Source organism: Podarcis gaigeae, assembly GCF_964106915.1.
Source record: "Podarcis gaigeae genome assembly, chromosome: 2".
NCBI lineage: Eukaryota > Metazoa > Chordata > Lepidosauria > Squamata > Lacertidae > Podarcis > Podarcis gaigeae.
The window spans coordinates 115162045-115180005 of record NC_139679.1 but is presented as its reverse complement, the minus strand read 5'-3'; the positions used below and the strand labels follow the sequence as shown (position 1 = coordinate 115180005).

At 46.7% G+C, this 17961-nt stretch overlaps 1 protein-coding gene across 3 annotated transcripts in view; it reads left to right on the top strand.

The window, feature by feature from the left end:
- Nucleotides 1-17961, top strand: part of LOC310836684 (complement C4-A-like) — a 73423-nt gene that overhangs the window by 11607 nt on the left and 43855 nt on the right. For 2 of the 3 annotated variants that reach the window (XR_014560178.1, XM_083722371.1), the window contains exons 4-14: nucleotides 474-544; nucleotides 3748-3836; nucleotides 5515-5597; nucleotides 6799-6895; nucleotides 8672-8777; nucleotides 10060-10183; nucleotides 11533-11648; nucleotides 12600-12770; nucleotides 14953-15132; nucleotides 15968-16150; nucleotides 16298-16447. Coding sequence is in view for 2 of the 3 variants with exons in the window: in XM_083722371.1 (XP_083578497.1) it covers nucleotides 474-544; nucleotides 3748-3836; nucleotides 5515-5597; nucleotides 6799-6895; nucleotides 8672-8777; nucleotides 10060-10183; nucleotides 11533-11648; nucleotides 12600-12770; nucleotides 14953-15132; nucleotides 15968-16150; nucleotides 16298-16447 (1370 nt within the window). In the remaining variant the exon portion in view is untranslated. Of the gene's footprint in view, nucleotides 1-473; nucleotides 545-3747; nucleotides 4035-4396; nucleotides 5598-6798; nucleotides 6896-8671; nucleotides 8778-10059; nucleotides 10184-11532; nucleotides 11649-12599; nucleotides 12771-14952; nucleotides 15133-15967; nucleotides 16151-16297; nucleotides 16448-17961 lie in introns of all 3 variants that reach the window. The other variant, XM_083722372.1, reaches the window with a different exon arrangement.

Here is a 17961-nt window from a genome sequence, read left to right as displayed (position 1 = left end):
AAAACGTCACAGGGCATACTTGTAAATCAAAAGTGTTTCTTACCTTGTTTTCTCTGTAAAAATGTTGTTTCCTTGCTGCCAATTCCTGGTTGCTCTGCAGCGCTCTCTGTTGTCACATTTTAATGACGCATTGTGAACATTAAAAGTAGGAAGTAATGTGTCCATTGATGTTATGAAAACCCTTCCTTAATATTCTAAACCATGAGTGTAGATCCACCCCCAGTCAGATGGGTGGGATACAAACAGGGTTTATTTCAGCCAGAATTCGCCACCTCTCAGCGGGCACCACTGCCATTATAAGAGAACAAGGGAGGCGTTCATGGTGAGTTCCAGAACCTCTTTTTCTAGTAAAAGATCAGTGGGTACAAACATTATTATTATTATTATTATTATTATTATTATTATTATTATTATTATTATTATTATTTTCCTACTTCTTCCTCACACTCCATTTTTGGTTCTTCTGTTTCCAGTGAATTTCCGAGTTTTTGTCCTGGATCACAAACTGAGGCCAACTTCCGAATCCGTGGTTGTCACTGTGCAGGTAACTAAGGGCGTTGTTCCAAAATGCAAAGGCATGGGAAGTCGAAATTGACACTCCCTATCAAACAATCCATAGCCTGGTATCCTGTTCTCACAACAGCAGACCAGATCCCTGCAGGAAACTTGCGAGCGGGACTTTAGTGTGACACAAGCACTGTCCCCTCTTGTGGCTTCCAGCCTCTGTTATTCCTGTTATTCTGTTAAGCCTTTGACTGTGCAGGTAGAACATCACCATCTTGATTGGTAGCCAGGATGAATTTATCTCAGTCCCCGCTACCAGGGAACTCTGGGAACTGTAGCGTTGCGATGGGAACAGACGGCCTCAACACCCATAACATATGTTAACGGAGAAATCTGAGGGCTCCCTTGGACAGAAAGCAAGGACACCAGCCAGGAATACCAGAGCAAAACAGCAGCCAGTAGGCTTGGTCTTTATTGAAGACTGTCGTGACAGGACTCCCACCTGTCACAAGGTGGAACAAGATGGAACCCCCGAACAAAAGAGCACCCAAACTTTTATTAGCTGCCAATCCCCATGTTACACCCCCCCAAACTACATCACTCATACATCACTGTTACATCATGAAAGGGGAGGTCTGGTGGCAGTAATCCGAGCATCCTGGACCCTGCCCCATGGTTCCCCTTGCCCTCCACCAAACACCCATCAAGTGTAAAAAAAAAGATATTTACATTTCCCTATTTCCCAGCCAAGTTAATCACATCCTTTTGTCTTCCTCTGGGTTTGTTATTTCTGGAATGGCTACCTGTCTGGCACTCAGGTATCAGGATGCCAGGGATTATCACTCAGGCAGAGGGGCTACTGAGTAGCTGAGCTCACATGTTTATATGAATTTCTGAAGTTTTCCCTGTGAGTCAGTACATAGATAACATCTATCAGTGAATTCTTACATTTGGTATCGTGCAGCAAAGACACTTTGAATAGATAGGAAGAAACTGTGATGAAGTGTTTTGTGGGGACAAATCACAAAAGTCACAAAAGCGATTGTGCTGATTTTGGCAGTGGGCTGCATGTGCATGATATCTGCTGGAGGGGCAACCCCCCCCCAACCTATACATAAATTTCTGCAACACATACTACCAGGGCTTTTTTTGCAGCCAGAATTTGCTGGAACTCAGTTCCGGCCCCTCTCAGGTGGGAACCACTGCCATTCTAAGAGATGAGGGAGGCGTCCTGGGACCTCTTTTTTGAGAAAAATAGCACGGCATACTATACTTCCCAGGATTATTTGGGGGAAGCCAATACAGTTCAACCCCTCCCAATAAAATATTTGAGGGGCCTGCATCCCAAGTTAATGGACATTGCCATTCAAAGGGTGGCTGTGCACAGCATCATGTGATTGATTATTTGGGGCGAGGCTCCCCCCCAATATTTTACAGTCATACCTCGGGTTGTAGTTGGTAGGTTGGTAGGTTTCTGGATGAAACATCGGCTCTGGATCCATTCCAGTCCAGCTTCCGCGCTGGTCATGGGACCGAGACGGCTCTGGTCGCCCTAACAGATGATCTCCGCAGGCAGCTGGATCAAGGCGGGTCGGGGCTGCTGATTCTCCTAGAGCTGTCAGCAGCCTTCGACATGGTCGATCACGGACTCCTGGACCACCGCCTTGCCGACGTGGGGATCCAGGGCACAGTCCTTCAATGGCTGCGCTCGTTTCTCTCTGGTCGGGGACAGAGGGTGGCGCTTGGGGGGGAATTGTCATCCCGCTACTCCTTGGTGTGTGGAGTGCCCCAGGGTGCGATACTCTCCCCGATGTTTTTTAACATCTTTATGCGCCCCCTCGCCCAGCTTGTCCGGAGTTTTGGGCTGGGTTGCCATCAGTATGCCAATGACACCCAACTCTATCTGTTGATGGAGGGCCATCCTGACTCGGCCCCGGACACACTGACCAGATGTCTGGAAGCTGTGGCTGGATGGTTACGTGGGAGCCGGTTGAAGTTAAATCCTTCGAAGACAGAGGTCCTCTGGCTGGGACGGGGCGATATGGGATTGAGGGGCGATATGGGATTGAGGGTGCAATTAGTGCCAGCATCGTCCGTTAAGAGTTTGGGTGTAATCTTCGATACCTCCCTCTCTATGGAGGCGCAGATTACAGCTATAACAAAGGCGGCATTTTTTCATCTCCGCCAAGCTAAGCAGTTGGCCCCTTATCTCTCTCGCTCTGACCTAGCCACTGTGATCCACGCAACGGTCACCTCCAGACTGGATTATTGTAACTCGTTCTATGTGGGGCTGCCCTTGAGACTGACCCAGAAACTCCAGCGGATGCAGAATGCCGCGGCAAGACTCCTTATGGGGTCTTCGTTGTGAGATCATATTCAGCCGGTACTATACCAGCTGCACTGGCTCCCGGTGGAGTACAGGATCAGGTTTAAGGTGCTGGTTTTAACTTTTAAAGCCCTATACGGCCTAGGACCCTCGTACCTACGGGACCACCTCTCCTGGTATGTCCCACAGAGAAATTTACGGTCTGCAAATAAAAACATCCTGAAGATCCCAGGCCACAGAGAGGTTAGGCTGGCCTCAACTAGAGCCAGGGCTTTCTCGGCCGCGGCTCCAATCTGGTGGAACGCTCTGTCACAAGCCCTGCGGGACCTGACATCTTTCCGCAGGGCCTGCAAGACAGAGCTGTTCCACCGGGCCTTTGGTCAGGGCGCAGCATGACCCCCTCCTCTGGCAATCTGCACAGAATTTTGCTTAATGGTTGCCATCAATTTGATTTTAATTAATTTTATAATGAATGTTTTTAGAATGTTGGATTATTTTGAATGTTGTTAGCCGCCCTGAGCCCAGCTTCGGCTGGGGAGGGCGGAATATAAATAAAATTTATTATTATTATTAGTAGTAGTAACTTCAGCTTAAGCATTTTTGGGTTGCGCTCCGTGGCAACCCGGAAGTAACGGAGCGCATTACTTCTGGGTTTCGTCGCTTGCGCATGCGCAGACACTCAAAATGATGTCACGTGCATGTGCAGAAGCAGCGAATTGCGAACTGTGCACGTGCAGACACGGGTTGCGTTCGCTTCAGGATGTGAACGAGGCTCCGGAACGGATCCCGTTTGCATCCAGAGGTACCACTGTATTCAAGTTAGCACCTCTGAACTGCTTTATATGTACATTGCAGATGTAGCCATGATAACCTGTTGTCAAAACATGGATGTCTTCCTGTCTCTCTGTCTCCATCAGAACCCGCGAGGTATACAGGTGCGGAAAGTCGAGCGTATGCCGATCCAGTTTGTGATAAATGATCACCTGTCAATCCCTGATATCTCTGAGTAAGTTTAACCAGTGGTGTGTCAATCAAGTCCTGGTGAATCCGAGAGGTGGCAGAAATTCAAGGGTGGAGACCCTAAAAGTGCCCCTATTTTCCAGGGATGCCCCTGATTTAGAGAAGCCGCCCAGGTTTCTAATTTGATCGCAGAATGTGCCGCTTTCTCTATTTTCACCGGAAAAGTGTTAGAGGGTATGGTTAAGTAAAGGTAAAGGGACCCCTGACCATTAGGTCTAGTCGTGACCGACTCTGGGGTTGCGGCGCTCATCTCGCTTTATTGGCCGAGGGAGCTGGTGTACAGCTTCTGGGTCATGGGGCCAGCATGACTAAGCTGCTTCTGGTGAACCAGAACAGCGCACAGAAACGCCGTTTACCTTCCCGCTGGACCTATTTATCTACTTGCACTCTGACGTGCTTTCGAACTGCTAGGTGGGCAGGAGCAGGGACCGAGCAATGGGAGCTCACCCCTTCGCAGGGATTTGAACCGCCGACCTTCTGATCGGCAAGCCCTAGGCTCTGTGGTTTAACCCACAGTGCCACCCGCATCCCTAGAGGGTATGATAGGATGTCCCTATTTTCACTGGAGAAATGTTGAGGGTATGGAGTTATTTGACTCCCGAGCTGTTTGAAGGCAATCCTGTATAGGGAAGTTTTAAAAAAAAAGTTTAATGTTTTATTGTGTTTTTATATATGTTGGAAGCTGCCCAGAGTGGCTGAGGCAGCCCAGTAAGATGTGTGGGGATATAAATAGTAAAATTATTATTATGGAATGAGACGTCCCTATTTTCATCGGAGCAATGTTGGAGGGTATGTGAGCAGTGAAGGTGTTGGCCTTGTCTCCTTACGCTTGCGCTGTTGGGATTCCAGGAGCCAAATACTGCCCCAAAGCAGCAGCTCTTCCTAATGACCCAAGCACCTATAATAATAATATAATAATAATTGATTATTTATACCCCGCCCACCTGGCTGGGCTTCCCCAGCCACTCTGGGTGGCTCCCAACAAAATATTAAAATACAGTAAAGCATCAAACATTAAAAGCTTCCCTAAATAGGGCTGCCTTCAGATATCTTTTAAAAGTCTGGTAGTTGTTGTTCACTTTGACATCTGGTGGGAGGGCGTTCCACAGGGCAGAATACCTTGAAATAAGGAAGTAACCTTTTTTATTCTAGAAGGAATAAATATTGTACTTTAACAGCAGTGTGCTGGGCAGGATTTTAGCCCGGGCTTCATGAGGAAACAATGATGACGAAAGCTTTACCTGTTGGATTTCTGCATGCAACCGTTTCATGGCAGGCAAACAGTTGCTTGCTGCCTCATGCTGAATCAGCCCACTGAGACACCTAGCCTTTAAAGGCACAGGAGCATGGAGCGGCAGAGAAGTTGGCAACTGTTTTTTTAGGCCAGGGTGGAAAGATCTGGTTTAGGGCTTCTGCTCATCTGGGAGGATTTAAAACAAAAACAAAAAAAACCTGCTTTTCTAATTTGAGTGATAGACCCCTATGAAGCGTTACAAACTGCTTTTGTAAGTTTATTGCTGCATAAATATACATTGCCACTCAGCTTTTTGCGGGGGCGGGCGGGAACTGCTGTTCAATATGCAAAACTAGTTCCCTGGTTCTTCACATTACTATGGCATGGCTTGAGTTTTCTTCCTGTTCTTTCTGCCTTCCCCTCCTCCTAGGCCTGGCATTTGGCGAATCACGGCCCACTTCACCACCACTCCGGGTTACAACACGACCACTGAGTTTGAGGTGAAAAAATACGGTATGTTCTGCTAAGGTAGAGGGCTTTCTGAGAGCTGTGTGTGACAGGCAACAGCTCAACAGGGGCGGTTGTTGAAACAACCTGATAATATGATTCTCCTATCCTCCCTTTTTGTGAGGAAGCGGTACATTCTTAAAAGGTAAAGGGACCCCATTAGGTTCAGTTGCTCTGAGGTTGCGGCACTCATCTCGCTTTATTGGCCGAGGGAGCCGGCGTACAGCTTCCGGGTCATGTGGCCAGCATGACTAAGCCACTTCTGGCGAACCAGAGCAGCGCATGGAAACACCGTTTACCTTCCCACCGGAGTGGTACCTATTTATCTACTTTGACGTGCATTCGAACTGCTAGGTTGGCAGAAGCAGGGACTGAGCAACGGGAGCTCAGCCCGTTGCGGGGATTCGAACCGCCAACCTTCTGATCGGCAAGCCCTAGGCTCTGTGGTTTAACCCACAGCGCCACCCAATTATTAGGCTGCCAGGTGTTTTGGTGCCATATCTCAAGTAACAGAAACCTGAGTGCTGCTGATGGGCTGAGGGGAATGGTCTGAATCAGAAAAATGCAGCTTTACAAAGCTGGCAGCTAAGGGGGCTAAGATTAGGCACTTACCAGGATCTCAAAGACTAGCAAAGGCCTCACTCCAACACTGTGCACAGGGCATCCAAACATTGCAAAATGCAATATTCTACCTGCCTGCACAAGAAGGGCAGGTGAGAGAATACAGGAGCCTAGGGAGCTCCCAGAATCAGTCCCAAGCATCTCTGAGTAGGTACTTGGAGAGACCCGCATGTGAAATTCTGCCGCTCCCATCAGCCACAGCCAGCACATATAGAATTATAGAGTTGTAAAGTTGGAAGGGACCCTGAGGGTCATCTAGTCCAACCCTCTGCAGTGCAGGAATCTTTCACCCACCGTGTGGCTCCAACCTGCAACCCTGAGACGAAGAGCCTCATGCTCTACCAACTGAGCTATGAAACCTCTCTGTGGAGCAGAAGGCAACCCAAAAACCCTGTTTCAAAAGGCTGCCTACCTCGGCAGCGAATCCCATTCCATAAAGCCGGGGGGGGGCCATCGCAGACAAGGCCCTGCTTCCAACTGCATGGCCAGAGCTTTCCCAGAAGATCTTACATGGCACAGGCCATTTGCACCATAACGCTGATTAGCGCACCACCTACCGAATTTCAGCCTGTCTTTCTCTCCTCAGTGCTGCCTCATTTTGAGGTGACGATCGTCCCGGAACGGAAATATATCCTGACCTCACCCCAGCAGAACTCCGACTTGAGTATTGACCTTCAGGCTAAGTAAGTTCCTCTTACGGGTTGGGATGTTTCTGATATACTGTAATTAACTAATTTGAAACATTATATAAGCCACCCTTCACCATTTAAACATAAACTTTAAAGGTGCCTAGCACAAAAGCCCCTGGACCGATTTGTCTGATATTTGGAAAGTTTATTACTCAGGGACACCTTTCTCAATGTTCCCCAAATTGAGGTCCCAACCAAATGTGGTTTGTTCACACCCCTACTAAGTGGACCTTTGGTTTGGTTCAGCAGAGGTCACACTAGGATATATTCTATATTATATTGCAAAAAAACAGCACCGTTTAAGAACGTGTAGTGTGGTTGTTGCTTTAGGCCTCAAACAAGACCCCTGTTTGACCAGAGGGCAGACAGTCCATCTTTACACACACACACACACACACACACACACACACACACACACACACAAAGGAATTTTGCATTTCTGGTTTAAAGACCCATTTACTATTTTACAGTAAAATAGTTTTCCAGTGTCACGCTAAACCACTGTTTAGCATGATGTGAAGAAATGTAGCCACATTAGTGTAGCGACTTGACTGGGTGGAGGGCAGGGTCTGGAAGTTTTTTGTTTTGCCTTTGGTTAACCATAGTTTGTTGTGTCGTCAAGTACAACAAACTACGGTTAAAACTAACTGGTTATTTTTATATTTGTCCCTGGCTTTTTTCTGGCCCACATAAGACCAGTCTGGATAATTGGCCTTGGTGAAGATTTGACGCTTTCATCCCCAAAAAGTTTTTGATTTGAGTTTCTACTGAAATGAGGCTGCATTTTAATGTTGTATTTTAATCTTGTTTTTAAGTTGTATTTTAATCAATTGTTTTTATACTTGGAGGTAGCCGCCCAGAGCCTGGTCTTGGCTGGGGAGGGCGGGGTATAAATAAAATTTATGATTGTTGTTGTGATGTTGTTAATTTAATTTATATGCCACTCGATACCCGCAAGTCTTGGGGATGGTTCACAGAATAAAACCAAAATATAAATCACAAAATCACTAACTATACAGTAGTGCCCCGCAAGATGAATGCCTCGCAAGACGGAAAACCCGCTAGATGAAAGGGTTTTCCGTTTTGGAGGCGCTTCGCAAAACGAATTTCCCTATGGGCTTGCTTCGCAAGAGGAAAATGTTTTGCAAGTTCCTGCGGGGTTTTTCCCCTTCCCCCCCCCTTTTCCTAAGCCCTAAGCCGCTTATCAGCTGATCCGCTAAAAGCCGCTAAACCGCTAATAGCGCTAATCCGCTGAGTTGTCAATGGGCTTGCTTCGCAAGACGAATAAACCGCTATACGAAGAGCCTCACGGAACGGATTAATTTCGTCTTGCGAGGCACCACTGTAGTTAATTTCTACCAAGCCACCTTCAAACCATGATCTGAGACATGTTGAAATTCACTTTAGTTAGCCACAGTTTCTGGTTTGGACAACGCAGGAAGCTGCAATTAGCCAAAAGTAGAAACCAGAAAAAAGGGGCTACCAGTGGCTACTCGGCAAGATGCCTACATTCTTGGAGACAAGGAAGCTTTTGAGTCCTGGTTGCTGGCCGCTGTGAGAACAGGAGGCTGGACTAGATGGGTCACTGGCCTGATCCAGAAGAATCTCTTTACGTTTGCAATTCTGCCTCTTAGCCACACAGGAGAGGAAAGGAGAAGCTAGGCCCACCCTGGTTCATTGTGACTATTAAATGCAGGCAGTGGCAATGTACCCTGCTTGCTCACCCCAACTCCTCGCCTTAGAATCGTCCCCGGTTTCTTCTCCCAACAGATTTTTTTACGGGAAGGGAGTGACTGCCACGGCCTACGTGCGTTTCGGAGTGACAGATGAAGATGGGGGCAAAATGTACATCCCGGGACTGGAGCAACAAGTCACGGTAAGAAACGTCCCTGCCCTTCATCAGCTCACAGGCCTTCCTGCTGGCTTTCCAGAGATAATAATAATAATTTATCATCTATGGAGTCGAGCCCTCCTAGTTTCCCCTTGTAATTAGTGATCCATCTGACACTTAGCTCCTAAAATCAGGAGCGCTGGTGGGATACCTGGAGACTTTTAACCCTGCTCCCAGATGTCCGCGCATTGTCAGTGTGTGTGGAATGGATTCCGTAGCGAGGCAAGGTTTTCTGTGCATGCTTAAATGCACTATTTCCTTTATTAGGGCCAGTTTTGGCAGATGGGCAGGACCACCCAACCTGTCATTCACCTGGCGTTATTATGATGTCCGGTGATTGATAGGTAGGTGGTCTCTGTCAGGGAAAAAGGCAGGATGTAAATAAATAGATGATGATGGTGATGAGCCATGAGATAACGATCTGGCCCAGTGAGCCAAAAAACAAACTCCTCACCGCTGCTGTAATATAGCAAAGCAGGCCTAAAATAAAGTAATAACCAGGCAGAGGGCCTTCTCGGTGGTGGCGCCCGCCCTGTGGAACACCCTCCCATCAGATGTCAAGGAAATAAACAACTATCTGACTTTTAGAAGACATCTGAAGGCAGCCCTGTTTAGGGAAGTTTTCAATGTTTGATGTTTTATCGTGTTTTTAATATTCTGTTGGGAGCCATCTAGAGTGGCTGGGGAAACCCAGCTAGATGGGTGGGGTAATAATAATAATAATAATAATAATAATAATAATAATAATAATACTGTTTGCCTCTTCCAATACCCTTATGACTTAAGGTCCTCCATCTGACCCACAAAATTAGGGTCTCTTCTACCCTCCTCAATCCAAACTCAGCTATGAAATTCTAGTCTCTCGTTATGTTAAGGCCTAGGCCCTAGGGGAATTGTGGTTTGTTTTGCTTTATATATAAAACATATAAATATTTATATATTATAATAATAAATTCTATTTATATATAAATATATAATCATTTATATTTGTGGCACGCATGGTTCTTTCCTCCCATCCTTTATCCTCACAATGACCGTCTGAGGTACTACGTGAGGCTGGGCGATGGTGACTGACCCAAAGACTGACCCCTGAACTTTATGGCTGAGCAGGGATTTGAACCCAGGTCTCTCAAGTCCTGAGCCAGCACCCTAACCACTACACCACACAGGTCTCTGAATGTGCCCTGCTTGAATATCAGCACGGTACAACTAATTTTATATCCCACTCTGCTACCATCTCCTCTGACCTAATTCCCTCCGTATTCAGGTAACGGATGGTCACGGCTCACTCATCCTAAAACCCAGCCTCCTCTCTGAGAAACTGGGACGTCCGCTGAGGAGTCTAGCCGGGACAATGCTCTACATCACAGCCACTGTAATAGAGAAAGCAAGTAAGTTTGCAAATGGGACATGTTTGAACCACTTTAGACGTGGCTTTCCCTCACCAAATAATTCTGGGAGATGTAGTTTCATATCACCTCATATAAGGTGACCCAGGTTTTGAGATCTTTAGGGGAGGCCCTTCTCTTGGTCCCACCATCCTCAGAGGCCTGCTTGGTGGGGATGCATGACACGGCCTTCTCAGTAGTGGCTCCTCACATGCTTTGGAACTCCTTACCTGAAGAAGCCAGACTGGCTCCTTCCTTGCTGTCTTCGGCCAGCAGATGAAAACCTTCTTATCCCAACAGGCCTTTGGGAACTGTCTGGTTTTTTTTCAAGGGAAGGTCTTTTAATAGTGTTGTGCTGTTTTTGTTATCTATTTTTTAATAGATTTTTATTTTAAAAATTGTTTTAATTTTATTAGATTTTATTTACTTTTTAGCAATTATCTTTTATATGTTCTTAGCCTTTTGTATTTTAGCTGTGTTGTTTCAATTAGCGTGAGTTGTCTGGAGTCCTGGTCTGGGGAAAAGGCAGGATAATAATAATACAGTCGTACCTTAGTTTTCAAGGGCAGGTGGCGCTATGGGTTAAACCACAGAGCCTAGGACTTGCCGATCAAAAGGTTGGTGGTTTGAATCCCCGCAACGGGGTGATCTCCCGTTGCTCGGTCCCTGCTTCTGCCAACCTAGCAGTTCAAAAGCACGCCAGCACAAGTAGATAAATAGGTACAGCTCCAGTGGGAAGGTAAACGGCGTTTCCGTGTGCTGCTCTGGTTCGCCAGAAGCAGTTTAGTCATGCTGGCCACATGACCCGGAAGCTGTACACCGGCTCCCTCGGCCAATAAAGCGAGATGAGTGGCGCAACCCCAGAGTTGGCCATGACTGGACCTAATGGTCAGGGGTCCTTTACCTTTACCTTGGTTTTTGAACAGCTTAGTTCTCAAATGTTTTGGCTTCCGAATGCCGCAAACCTGGAAGCAACTGTTCCAGTTTGTGAACTATTTTTGGAAACCAAACATCTGACAGGGCTTTCGCGGCTTCTGGTTGGCTGCAGCAGCTTCCTGCAGCCAATCAGAAGCCATGCTTTGGTTTCTGAATGTTTTGGAAGTTGAACGGACTTCCGGAATGGATTCTATTTGACTTTCAAGGTACAACTGTAATAATAATAATAATAAGGAGCATTGCAGAACAACCAATAAAGTAGGATCAGTCCACCATGATTGCAAACACATGACACGTGACAAAAACACATTGTAGAATACAAACCCATAATAAAACACAGATCTGGAAGGGCCTTCAGAGAGCGAAGGCCACAATGGTTTCCGTTTCTTCACTGTCTTTTCCCTTCATTCTCATAGGTGGTGAGCTGGAGGAACAGGAGCTGGCCTCGGTGAAATTTGTGGAATCTCCATATTCGGTCGACCTATCCAAAACCAAGCACAATTTTGTGCCCGGGGCACCCTTTGAAGTGCTGGTGTGTATATTGCGTCTCCTGCTGCTCACGTATTTCCCGTTTTGTTGGTTTGTTCCAAGATTTTATCCATTTTAGGGCTCCCAAAGAGGCTGATAAAAGTTAGTACAGTGGTACCTCGGGTTACGTACTTAATTCATTCCGGAAGTCCGTTCTTAACCTGAAACTGTTCTTAACCTGAAGCACCACTTTAGCTAATGGGGCCTCCTGCTGCTGCCGCACCGCCGGAGCACGATTTATGTTCTCATCCTGAAGCAAAGTTCTTAACCCGAGGTACTATTTCTGGGATAGCAGAGTCTGGGTTAGGAGAGCCAGTGTGGTGTAGTGGTTAAGAGTGGTAGACTCGTAATCTGGTGAACTGGGTTCGCATCTCCGCTCCTCCACATGCAGCTGCTGGGTGACCTTGGGCCAGTCACACTTCTCTGAAGTCTCTCAGCCCCACTCACCTCACAGAGTGTTTGTTGTGGGGGAGGAAGGGAAAGGAGAATGTTAGCCGCTTTGAGACTCCTTCGGGTAGTGATAAAGCGGGATATCAAATCCAGACTCCTCCTGTAACCTGAAGCGTATGTAACCCGAGGTACCACTGTAATAGGACGGTCTTTTGCCCCTCAGGCTTGCAATCCAAAAGACACAGCACAAACACAAAAAGCGATTGGGGAGGGAAGAGGAAAACAAAGAAGCTCGTGTTGCACTCCTGGATTTACATGTTGTTGGGGCAGGGAGGGGAGCAAAGGCGAAGACAGGTTTTAAAATGGTGGTTTTAAACAACAGCAGAGATTTAAAAAAAGCAGGGCCACGGAGGAGCTGTGTGGGGCTGGAAGAAGCCGCTAAGGGTTGCGTGGGCTGGAATGAGCTTTGAGGATATGGAAGGGCCGGGTAGGCAGAATTTGCAAGCAAAGGTGGCACCCGGTGTGGATGTCATCATAAACTTTTTATGTTGCTGTTTCATTCCAGGCTACTATTTCACTCCCAGATGGTGCACCTGCCCCCCGCCTCCCAGTCCACATCTCAACCCAGATAGCAGGAGGCTCGTCGCCAGCTGATGCCCAAATAGAAAGCAACGATCGTGGAATTGTGACACACAGATTCAACGTTCCCGCTGGTGCCACCTCAATCACTATCCTGGTATGTTGTTGTTGTTTTGATTAATATCCGCCCTTCACGAGCAGGGCAAGTCGCAGCAATTAAAAATGCGACATTAAAAACAGTCCAAAACAAATGACCGTTGCGTGAATAGGGTGTGTATACCTCAGGCATCAAATGCTGAGACACACAGAGAGGCTTGTCTTCCGCATGCAACGAAAATTTGGCAGCGAAGTTGCCACATGCTCTGTGGAAAGAGAGTTCCACAACTTAGGGGGCCGTCTGAATTTCTGAGGGCAGTGGAACTACAAACTGGACCTGCCCTAAACAATAGGAAGTTCATTTCAATCTTCAGTTTCCTCTGGAGGAGGAGGAGTAGACAAACCACCAAAGGTGGGATCAAATGAAATTCTTGGGGCAAGGTGTTCCAAATGTTAAGTTGTGGGCGAACACAGCGATTCTTCCAAAGCAGCTCTTTATTTGTAAACTGGAACAGAACTGAACTGAGGAGCTCAGTCAGCCTGCTTATATAGAGCTCCACTAGAATGCAATAGTAACTATTTTCTGTAACTAGCCAATCACTGAACGTCACTTTTGATCCTTCATTTGCATACAAACTATCCAATCACTGAACGTCACTTTCAATCCTTCATTTGCATAACTATCTATAGTATCCCCCTGCTGGCCCAGGGTGAGAACTTCAGTACATAACACCAAAGATGCTGGGGTCATCACCGAATATATAGCCCTGTTGCTGGCTATATATATATATATATATATATATATATATATATATATATATTCTCAGTGGGGCAAGTCACACAGCAGAGTCTCCAAGGCCAGTCTTAGCTTCTAGCAGTTCTGGGTGAATGTGGGCCTTCTAATAACCAGGTCCCACACCACTAAGGCAGAGGCAGTATACCCTTTTTCAGTACTCGAGGGCTACCTTCTTTCTTGGCAAACCTTCTGGATTTGTGTGTGTATCACATGACAGTGTTGGGTGGGGCCAGAGGCAAGCAAGTTTATTTTATTTATTTTACTTATTAAATTTGTATACCACCCTTCACCCGAAGATCTCAGAGTGGTTCACAATTCAAGGATGCATTTGAGCTAGCCAAAAGCACTCATTTATTTCATTTGTTTATTTCATCGAATTCATACATTGTTTTATTTAATTTTTTTGTTTAAACAGCGCAAAGCGATTTACAAAAGACAAAACAGCAAAATCAGGAAAATTCCGTCCATACTAAAGTTAAAATACTAAAACAGATTAAAATCACCTCAGCTTTCTAAGAATCTGGGTAGACTTGTCTAAACAAGAATAGGTAGTCAATGCAACTGTTGCAAATCGGATATGCATAAACCATATAGCCAAAGGGTTCTGTCAAACAGTAAATCATACTGTTCAAAGCTGGAATTAACTCTTTATTAGCACAAAAGTGATCTTTGCAGACTTGTGGTGGAGCATCAGGCCTAATGAGCACAGCAGCTCATCTCCAGTAGATCTGGCCCCATGAATCAGTTGCTGAAAGTTCCCACCTCCCCATAGCTGTCTAAGTCCCCTCCTCTGCAGGGCGTTTCCCAAGCAATCTGAGACTGTGCCTGCACAAAGCTAACTTCTCCTCTGCCCTTTTCAGCCCTTTCCTGGTCCTGGGAAACCAGGGAGGAGGGGAGCTTGTCGCAGCAGGAGGGGGAGACACCTGTGACTCTTCACCGGCCAGACCCATCTCTACCTCTTGGTCTCCCTCCTCCTTATCACCTGCTTCAGCTTTTGCCTTGTTCTGGACTTCTCTCTGCCACAAACTCTCTCAGCTCACTAAGCCCTGTTACCTCTTCCCAGTCTTCTCCCTCTGAGCACTCATCATTGTCCTGCCACCTCTACCTGGGCTCTGAGCCTTCTTCCCCTGGTGGTTCCTCAGCTGGTTCCTCCCACTGTTCCTCTGCACCCAATCAGAAGCCCATGATAGGTACTCAACATGGTGCATCTAGATGTTGTGGGACTTCAACTCCCATCAGTCCCAGCTCTCACAGCCCAATGGTCAAGGGTGATGGGAGTTGTAGTCTAACAACCCCTACATTGGCTGTCCAGCAATCTAGCTCCTGTTGGCCTTCTAAAAGAAGCCTTCTGTACCCGTTGAAGTTTCCAAACTGTGTTTAAATGTAGGGCCGTCCGAGAAGCGAATATGTGACTTTGTGTTTTTGTGTGCCTTTGTCACCCACACAGCTAAGAGTCGGAACAGAGTCTCCAGCAGAGGTCACCTTGACTGCCAAACGCATGGACTCCCCAACAGGAAACTACTTGATCATCGAAAGCCCCAAATATCAAGGCTTGAACCCTGGAGAGACCCTTACATTAGGGTTGAAAAGCGTTGGATCGACTGCCTTCTCCCGATTCTATTACATGGTGAATCCTTCCTGGGGTGTTATAAGGGGCCCTAACCTTTCTAGGATGAAGGAAAGATGGGTTAAGGGCAAAGATGGGCCAATCAATTTTTGGTTTCTCTTGGTTTTTCGTTTTTCCAGATTTAAGTTCATTTCTCCGCATTCCCATGTCACCTTGCGTTGGTTCTATTTAAAACCGTCTCGAAAATTCATCAAGCATTTTGGTGTGAATTTATTCTAAGAAACACACTTTTGTAGGCAACTTGGCCTAAAATTAGGGCAGTGCCCTCCTGAGGCAAGCAGGCTAGACTGTGGGGCACGGGGAAAACTGTGTAGCCGTCACAGCTCTGTCCCCAAACACCTCACCAGCACTAAGGCAGCTGCCTTACTCATGTTATAGGGCTACAGTGGTGCCCCGCAAGACGAACATCTCGCAAGACGGAAAACCCGCTAGACGAAAGGGTTTTCCGTTTTGGAGGCGCTTCGCTAAACGAATTTCTCTATGGGGTTGCTTCGCAAGACGAAAAAATCTTGCGAGTTCCCGCGTTTTTTTCCGCTCCCCCCCTTTCCTAAGCCGCTAAGCCACTTATCAGCTGTTCCGCTGATAAGCCGCTTAACAGCTGATCGCTAAAAGCCTCTAGACCGCTAATAGCGCTAATCCGCTAAGCCACTAATGGGCTTGCTTTGCAAGACGAAAAAACCACTAGACGAAGAGAATCGCGGAACAGATTCTTTTCGTCTTGCGAGGCACCACTGTACCTCAGTGCTAAGACAACATATATGAAACATGAACATTCAAAATCACTGCATATTCCCGTGCTTAAGCACTATTCTTTGAACTGATCCTTTCCCTCCAGGTGTTGAACAAGGGGGACATTGTCTCTGTCAACAGCGTGGCCCAAGGCTCCTACACTGTCGTTTCCGTTCCCATCACCCCCAGCCTGATGCCCACGTTTCGATTTGTGGCCTTTTATCGCCTCAGGGATGAAGTCGTGGCCAACTCCATCTGGGTGGATGTCGTTGACAGCTGTGAGGGGAAGGTGAGGCCTTCTCCAAAAAAAATTGTGAAAATTGTCCTTCACTGAACCTTTCCTGAACGGAGCAGATGTTTACAAGGGTATTGGGGGCGTTAAAATGCAGGGCGTTAAAATGGCTGCCCCTAATGTCTATGCCCCTCCAATCTCCAGCTGGTACTCCGGACTTCAAGTACTGATCTGCACCCTCAGGACTTCCTGAGCCTCACCATAGACACTGATGCGAGAGCCTACGTATCCCTGGCTGCCACCGATTCGGCTGTTTATGCCCTCAACCGGAAGAATCGCCTCACACAAGACAAGGTACAGCCACACACATTTCTCCTCAGTCTCTTTCTTGTAATTTTTAATGTTTTTTTAGTTGTAATCAGCATTAGTCATCCTCGGAGGAGGTCCACTGAAATTCACGGATGTGAGGAACCCATCTCCATTAATTTTGAGGGTCTACTCTTGAGTAGAACTTAGTTGGAGACAGCCGTTTGTTTCTAGGCTCCTTGGCTACCCCCGGAATAACTTCCCACAGGTTATTGTCATTGGGGTTGCCTTTTCAAAGGCATATCTTTTTGCCTAGGCTCACCCTGGCCTTCTTTTGGTCACTTTCATTTTTTTTAAAAACTTCCTTTATTGCTAATATTTCTAACATCCCAAAAGTGCAGCAGCAGAGTATGACATCGTTCCCTATGCTAAAGCCAACAAGCAATAAACAAATAAAGAAAAGAAAGTATTTATACACAAGCAGATGACACAACCTTGATGGCAGAAAGTGAGGAGGAATTAAAGAACCTTTTATTGAGGGTGAAAGAGGAGAGTGCAAAATATGGTCTGAAGCTCAACATCAAAAAAACGAAGATCATGGCCACTGGTTCCATCACCTCCTGGCAAATAGAAGGGGAAGAAATGGAGGCAGTGAGAGATTTTACTTTCTTGGGCTCCATGATCACTGCAGATGGTGACAGCAGCCACAAAATTAAAAGACGCCTGCTTCTTGGGAGAAGGGCAATGACAGGCCTAGACAGCATCTTGAGAAGTAGAGACATCACCTTGCCAACAAAGGTTCGTATAGTTAAAGCTATGGTTTTCCCAGTAGTGATGTATGGAAGTGAGAGCTGGACCATAAAGAAGGCTGATCGCCGAAGAATTGATGCTTTTGAATTATGGTGCTGGAAGAGACTCTTGAGAGTCCCATGGACTGCAAGAAGATCAAACCTCTCCATTCTTAAGGAAATCAGCCCTGAGTGCTCACTGGAAGGACAGATTGTGAAGCTGAGGCTCCAGTACTTTGGCCACCTCATGAGAAGAGAAGACTCCCTGGAGAAGACCCTGATGTTGGGAAAGATGGAGGGCACAAGGAGAAGGGGGCGACAGAGGACGAGATGGTTGGAGTGTTTTCGAGGTTACCAGCATGAGTCTGACCAAACTGCGGGAAGCAGTGGAGGACAGGAGTGCCTGGCGTTCTCTGGTCCATGGGGTCACGAAGAGTCGGACACGACTAAACGACTAAACAACAACAACATAAATCACAACGTCCCCATTTCCTGAGCTGGCGTGGATGGTGAATATTTAGCATCTAAGTCCGAAGAATAGGAAATAAAACCTCAGCCAATGATGTTCTGAGTCCTCCACACCCCCCACACCCCCAGAAACAAGCAGTTTGTGTGTAACTTCTTCTGCAACAGCCAAAGTCCACAAGTCCTTATTCCACAAAGACAAATGTGGATTTTCCAAGGTTTTCCACTGCTGAGCTATTTCAATCCCAGCTACAGCTAACATCCATGTCAAAAGTGATTCAGACAGACAAGCTTTCCATGTTGTCAGTC